Genomic DNA, 7,866 nt, shown 5'->3' with positions numbered 1-7,866 from the left:
GATGTGTTGTTTCCCCCCCCCCCCCCCAAAAAAAAACATATGTTAGAGACCTGTAGAACATGCTTGCTTTGTCAAGAGCCACACCAGCCAAACCTGTTTTGGTACTTTGGCCACTACTGTGGTCTAGCTCTACATTGTATAAATTATTACATGTATATTACATTAACTCATTTAGCAATTATGTGTGCATACACATGCTGTTCTGGAAATAAGTGCAAAAAAACACTGAAAGTTAGAAAATTAAATAAATACTGGATATGAAAAGATGTTAACAAGTTGGGTTGATTTTAAATGCCAATTACGACATTAAGACTGTAAAGCAACAAAACGTTGTCACTGTACAACCAGGCAAGTGAGCTGTTTTCAGCATTACAGTGAAGAAAAGTTAATATGGGGGACAGATTTATGCTTCAAAGCTGTCATGGAAAAGTGCTTGTCAATTAAATATCCAGTGGACATAATTAAGATTTCTCAGTTGTGGTGTGACACATTTCACAGGAAGAAAATATAATTTTTTTCAGATTGTGTCCAACAATTACTGTGGTCACTATTACTTATTCAGAGAATTTTAGGGGGTAAAAAACATCAGATAAACACTCTACACAACTTAAACAAATCAGATTGTATAGTTGTACAATAAAGGTGTCACAGAAGTAAATTATGTTCTTTTAGGATACTTATAATTGGATAATAAGAAGCTCAAAGGTTTTTAAACACCAACAAATCTGAAGATAAGAAACCAAAATCACATCCCTTGCATGGTATTGGAATGTGTCTGTATGTTCTGAGCTATAGTACTTGTTGTTGTTGTGTTGATGTTGCACTTACAGTAGCCAGTCAACAGCGACCAAGAGGCTGATGTCCTGAGTGGGCAGCCCCACCGCCGTGAGGATCAGAAGCATGGTCACAAGTCCAGCACTGGGGATACTGGCTGCTCCAACACTGGCTAGGGTGGCTGTCATACTAAACAGGAAACAAATTACACAGGCTATAAGGCATGCAGCCACTGTATTTCTAATAACAATGGCATGAGCACAAATTAAATGACTAACCAATCAAACTAGTAAGTAAATGAATTTTCACTGCCTAACAATAATCAAGAAAAGCCAAAATTGTCTTTACGAAATTTATTGTGAGAAACATATCCAAATAACTCCCAAACTATAGTTTTCTTTTAAATATGAAAAATAAACAAAAGTAAACACACATTTACTGTACTTAGAAACAAATCACTGTGTGCATGTTTCACCAGTATTTTTTTGGGAAAAATAAAATGTCTTTTCCCCAGGCAGATTTAAAACCCTGTCGAGAAGATTTTGGCTAATTTATTGCCTCCCAAATGTATTGAGACATCTCCCTGTAGCCACATTCTCACCTGACAGTAACAATCTGGCCCCAGTCAAGCTCAATCCCATTCATCTGAGCGATGAAGATGGCAGCCACAGCCTCATAAAGTGCTGTGCCGTCCATGTTGATGGTGGCACCCACTGGGAGGACAAAACGTGTAACTCTCTTGTCGATGCCAAGGTTCTCCTCTAAGCATCGGAATGTGACAGGCAAGGTACCAGCACTGCAGCAAATAAAACAGGAACAAACAGCTTGCTGTGAGATTCAGTTTGCACCAGTTTGGCACTTAAAACTTGCTGTCTACTGAGAATAAAATTGACTGGTTCACATTTGACATTGCAATTGCTGTTTAAAGTTAATTACACAGTTCTTCTTTTCTTAATGAAATAAACCAACTCTGAACTATGGTGATTTATTACATATTAATTTGTTAGTTAAAATGTAGACAAATCAGTTGTGTCTCTTATTAGTCATTGCTTCTTGAGAGAACTGAGCTCACCTCAGGAGGGGCATTAACAAAACAAGTGAACGAAAAATATCCCACACGGAGGCAAAGCGAGAAGCCTCTGCTGGCAAGATTTCTTCATAGTTAACATTTGAAATACAGATTACTTGTATTATTACCATACAGACCATGGATGAAAAGGGAAAGAAGAGTATTCACAAAATAACAGTCATACTGTGCTCACCAGGGTCAGAGAGTCTGAATCCTAGAATATCTTTCACAAACATAAAACAGGAATGAAGGCAGAGATCTGTCATACCTGGACGCTGTTCCAAGTGCAGTGACCCAAGCTTGGAATATTCCCATGAAAAACGTGAAGGGGTTTTCTTTTACTATCACAAAATATATCAGCGGAAGGAAGATGCCTCCATGGATGATGAGACCCACTATTACAGTGACCATATACATTCCCAGCTGCCTCGCAACCACCTCCAAGTCAGCAATGGAGATGATCTTTCCACAGATGAGGCAGGCAATACCAATAGGGGAGTACCTGAAGATAAACACAGGATATGTTTGTGATTAGGATTATTTTTTTATTGTTATACACATATGTCAGCAGGCATATTATTAGCATTTTAAATATATTGAAATATAGTGTACTTTAGCTGTGGGATGCTCTGCATCAGTATCATTTTTGTGGAGAACAAAAAACAGGGGAATAGTTTGGCAGTGTCAGTGAATGTGGTGCGATGCCTGTAGTGGACAACACTTACCACATAATTGCGCCAACAAGCTTCATAATTATCTCATTCAGGATATTGAAAAACTCTAACATCAGCTTGGCCCTTTCTCCCATTTTCCCCATAATAACTCCAAAAGCAACAAAGAATCCAATCAAACCTGTAAGACACAGAAAACAGTAATGTTAAACTAGTCTTGGATAAACCTGTCTTACAGGAAATTAATATCGTAGAATGAGGCCTAATTACTTGTTGAAAGCCAAATGGAAATGGAAATGTTTTTGGTATGTGTTAGCAATACTATGGGGAAAAAAAACATTTATGGAAAGTAGTAACGATGTAAATTATAAAAAAGAAATTCATTGTTACATCTGCCAAGGAGGATTTGTTTTTGACTTCCCTAGGAAGTTGCATCATGAGTCAAGGAATAAGTCATTTGTTTTTGCCGTGGATACAATCATTTTCAAAATGGTTTTGCACTATTGCAAGATGTATTTGCAAGAAATATTTTCTTATGAAATGCTGAACTTAGTTGACTCAAAAAATCTTGCACCCATGTATCCCATGACTGTCTGTCACTAAATATATATCTTTGACACATATCTTGATACAAATGCAGATTGCAAATTTTTTAAAGAGTTTTCTAGTTTTTTCTAGTTCTAATTATGTAATTGATAATGAAAAAGAACAATGTTTTTTTCTTCAACAACTGCTATTTATTTTCTGTTCTGCAGTAGGTGCGTTTTCAAATTTTTCACCTACCCAGGACATTCATCCCACTCTTGAACTGAAGTGATCTTTTGACTGTGAACTGTGGAGGCGCTTTAGTTCTGTTAGTGGGCACTGGTACTTTAGTGGTTACTGTCTGGATCTGCACAAGAAGCAAAGAAAAGAACAAGCAGTTGGGGCAACTGACATATATGAATCAGACCTTATATGGTGGGTGAAAATGTTCTGTGCGACTCCCACCTGCTGAAAGCAAGCCTGCACCAAGTTCTCTGGGAAAAGATTTCGGATGAGATCAAAGAAAGCGTCCACGCTGGACACCTCGTCGTTCTTCTTTCCCTGTCCGAGATTAGCTTTCAACTTGGGATTCCCGGGATGGATGAGCAGCACAAGGATCACTCCCAGGACGGCTGCAATCACGGTCGTTGACATATAGTACACCATTGCCCTGGTGCCTAAGCGGCCGCTGGATTTGGCATCCAGACCAGCTAGTCCTGTTGGCATAGTATGTTTTAAAGGAAAATAAAATAAGTGTCCAAGCCTAAAATGTGCATTGTTGCACTGAAGTTATGAAATAACTTCCCACACCAAACATTTGCTTTTCTTTCCAGTGAGACCAGCTTGCAGCATTTCAATTGTGAAACCTCTACATATAAGGTTGGCCTCATTTAGATAAGACGTGGTGTTGTGATTGTGGCTGTTCTGTCTGTGAGGACATATTGTTCAAATATATTGGAAAAACAAATTCTGTACAGGAAGGTTTCATACGAATTGCTTCCAAAATGAGATAACTTCTTCATAAACTCAAATTAATTACACATTTGTACTTAGCTAGACAATTGGACTTATCTTTTGAGTTTGGGGTTTAATTAGCCAGTGTGACAGCAAGTGTAACTCTGTTTCTCTGTTGACTAGTGGAGGGACTGGAAGCCTCTACTTCCTGAACAGCACATGATGAAAAACTGTAGTCTTTTGGTATATGAATTGTTTACTGAGGTTAATTGAATTTGTAACAATGACGTGCTACTCTGCACTCTCAATGATAAGGAGAGGGATTATTGTAAATGTGTCTGCACACTGTACCATAGACAATATCTTCAATATCACTTGTGCAGCAGATCATCACGGTAAATGATTATGATTTAGTATTATCTCAGGTTATAATGTTGTTACTGTATATGTATTCATAAAGCTTAGGCTTGGCAGCTAAAAGTGGCTGAAGTCTCTACTTTTTAATCAAGCAAGTTAGCTGTATGTGTTGATTAACAGCTATGAACAGTTATTAGGGATTGTGTCTAAACAACAAGTTGGTAAAGGGGGATTTTTCAACATGCTGTAGACTCTATAACAAAATAAATAAAGCGGCTGGAAAGCATAATTAAAAGGAAAAACACAATTTTCTTATAGTCCAATGAAGGGTTTTAATTTGCATTGATGTGTTTTTAGAGGAAATGTTACACGTAACACATAGGTAACCTAATGAAACTATGCCTATATAGTGTATATCAACAGAACTTTTAGTCCTAGTTTTGACTAGTACGAGGTTTGTGTTTTTTCTAAAAACAAGGGTGGAAAAACAACAACACTACAAGAAAAAGCTAACAAAACTGTCTGCATATCTGCACTCCTCCATACAGGTCTTGTCTATACACAAAATAAGCATTTTAAATAGCTGTTTTCCGTTTGCCTGAAAAAAACGCCCACTCTGTTGTCTTTCCTGTTGCATCTCAACTCCCAGATAGCAGCAAGTCGCACTATGTGACCCCAGTTGCCGGCAAATTGAGCAGAACATTTGCAGCAGCTACTGTACCTCACCCACCTGTGACCAGACTGGAAACAACAAGAGGCAAAATAAGCATCTTCAGCATCCTCATTAGGATCTCCCCAGGGAAGGCGATGATCATAATAACATCAGGAGGGAGAGGAGATATGTGCCGCAGCAGCATTCCAGCAATGGAACCCAGAAACACACCTGAGCAAGATAGAAAACACAAGTCGGGTGATATTGAGCCACGAGATTCTAAATTTTAAATAAGAATATACATTAACATCTGTGACAAAGAAACTCTCGCTTTTTACTTATTAAAGTCAAAATATCATCTGAGAGTCACAGTTCCATGTCGTTGCCTGTAGATACTGTGATAATTGTATACATATGTGACAAATAAAACATTTAACTTCAAAGGTTATTCAAGTTTCACGTTACAACAGTTACTAAGAACACACTACACTAACACTACAAGAAATAAGTTTGATCTGAATGTTTTTTTTCAAGAGATTAGTAGAAAAAAACTGTTGAAAACAAAGACAAAATAATACTGAGGAAAACTTATTTTCCTTGTTTACTTTGCCTCTTGTACATTCAAATGAAATATTACATGGACTTTCTCACTTCATTGTTTTACAGTGTAATTTAAATGCAATATGACCCCAGAGACACAATTTCATGAAACTCTGTCTTTTGAATGACTGCTATTTTAACATTGAAAAAAAAAAGCTGCAGTAAAAGGGTTTGGCGTCACATAGGGCAGTACCAGTGGCTCTGTGGTAAGCACTATTGCATCTCAGCAAGAACATTTGAAAGAACTGGGCTTTCCTGAGTAAAGATTGCATATATTCGTCATATGTGGCTGGATTTTCTCCTGTTTCTCCAGGTTTCTTCCAGAGTCCAAAGACAGGCAGGTAAAGTTATTTGCCCGTAGGTATAAATGTGTTTCTCTCCTTACATGTGATAGCGCAGCAACAACCTAGCAGGAGTAGAAAATGGAAGATGGATTGTGGAGGGAAGTAGCAGGACCAACAGCTTACCAAGGATTGTGAGGGTTAGAACCATGTTTTTCATGATTTTATCACAAAAACTGCCACATGCACTCTCAGAAGTGTCCACTGTGGGCTCCAAGTGGCTCTCGTCCATCCTGACCTCCACTTGCTTCTGCATTTTGTTGGCACTGAAGGAAGTAAAGAAGGAAAAAGATCTAGCATTAATTATTGACAGGTTTTTAAGTCGCATTATGATACATTTCTGTACATTTCTTTAAATGTTTGACAATGTTGAAGAAGGTTCAAAAAACAGAAGTAGATAGTGGAACAAAGTACACCACAATTAAGAGTCTGGTTGGAGCTATACCTTCTAGTAGAAGTGTTCTATTAATTACTGAGTAGGGAACAACTAGCAAGCTTTATGCTTGGTTAGGGCACTTGCAAAGAAGTTGTGGGAGAATGTGAACCTCCCATACATTACATTTAACTGAAGCTTTTCTCCAAAGCGACTTACAATTGCTATACATGTCATAGGTCGCACAACTCTGGAGCAACTAGGGGTTAATTGTCTTGCTCAGGGACACATTGGTGGATGTGTCACAATGGGGAATTGAACCCAGGTCTCTCACACCAAAGGCATGTGTCTTATCCACTGTAACATCACCACCCATACAGCCTCCTGCACAGTGGCTTTTTGCTGGCAGATGAAAAAGAAAGTTGAGTAGTTGAGACCATGTGAACTGGAGGAGACGCATGTCTGTCTATACCCTTACCAGGCCAACAGTAGAGTTAGTAGTGGCAAGACTACAACAAGCAGGGTATTGCTGATTCCAAACTATGGCGGAAAGGGGGGCCCAACCCAACAATAAGGGAAAACTATGTTATGATAGCATTATGTGTTATACTATGTGATTCGTAAAATCAGCAATAGTGATTGAACTCACAATACTGCATAAAACATAACTATTCTTAACATGTGTTCATTGTGTCATTAAGTAATTAATGGGGGGAACATACACACGATTCATTTCAATAAAGTCTGCATGAGATGCATTCTGAATGCATGCAAAGTTGTAAAACATTTGCAGACTGACATTACCAAACAGTTAGCATAATACCAGTAAAGATCCTGTTTATAATCTGCATTCAAAAAAATTTACATTTGAATTTGAATAAACAGAACACCAGCTGTTACTCATTCCATCCCCTCTATTACTGCTGCTGTTGTTTCTGTTGGATGTCTATGCAAAGTAATTCATGATAATTTGAGATATTCTATTTCTGTGTTGAATCAAATATATGAACAATGAAAGCTGCATGTAAAGTTCGATAAGGGGATGCATAATGGAGACCAAGCCACCCCAAGAAAATACTAAATATATAAATGTTTGTGTTATGTGGTCTGTGATTCTGCCTCATGTTGTGATTGGTTAATTTCACATAATGATCCTGTCAATCCAACAATTCATTCCTTAATCTTACTGCTTCATCATATCACTGAAGCAACATTTATCTCAGGTTTGTTGTGGTCTGGTGTAAAGCCTCTTTGACTTTGAGATCAGCTCTCCCCTGTGCAGCATTTAAATCCTCTCTAGAACACAGACATACACAGTTACATAACAGTGAATGTCCGTGTAATTTGGACACCCTCAGCCTTCATGACCTGAACACCTGGAATATTGACGTTGGCAGCAAACACAACAGAAAAATAGGAAAGTTTCTCTCAAGCAAAGGTTGTGGATTAAGTGAAAAGTTTCCTCCAGAGAAAGCACTTCTCTTCAGTACAATTCATAGTGCAGAGGGGCTTTAATTATATATTATAGACAGTATAGAAACATAATGTAC

General features: G+C 38.0%; 1 protein-coding gene across 1 annotated transcript in view; it reads right to left on the bottom strand.

Moving 5' to 3' along the window:
• LOC123958912 (excitatory amino acid transporter 2-like) overlaps positions 1–6,202 on the bottom strand; it is an 8,548-nt gene extending 2,346 nt beyond the window's left edge. The window contains exons 1-8 of the mRNA XM_046032652.1: positions 6,070–6,202; positions 5,081–5,233; positions 3,505–3,755; positions 3,298–3,406; positions 2,569–2,695; positions 2,112–2,345; positions 1,376–1,570; positions 829–963 (exon numbers count right to left, since the gene is read on the bottom strand). Of these exons, the coding sequence (XP_045888608.1) occupies positions 829–963; positions 1,376–1,570; positions 2,112–2,345; positions 2,569–2,695; positions 3,298–3,406; positions 3,505–3,755; positions 5,081–5,233; positions 6,070–6,199 (1,334 nt within the window). The 5' untranslated portion in view covers positions 6,200–6,202. The remainder of the gene's footprint in view (positions 1–828; positions 964–1,375; positions 1,571–2,111; positions 2,346–2,568; positions 2,696–3,297; positions 3,407–3,504; positions 3,756–5,080; positions 5,234–6,069) is intronic.
• Between the last annotated feature and the right edge of the window lie 1,664 nt (positions 6,203–7,866).

The sequence above is a fragment of the Micropterus dolomieu genome, linkage group LG20 (assembly GCF_021292245.1).
Source record: "Micropterus dolomieu isolate WLL.071019.BEF.003 ecotype Adirondacks linkage group LG20, ASM2129224v1, whole genome shotgun sequence".
In the NCBI taxonomy this organism is placed as follows: Eukaryota; Metazoa; Chordata; class Actinopteri; order Centrarchiformes; family Centrarchidae; genus Micropterus; species Micropterus dolomieu.
The sequence above is the reverse complement of the archived record's forward strand: the minus strand, read 5'-3'. Positions and strand labels throughout refer to the sequence as shown.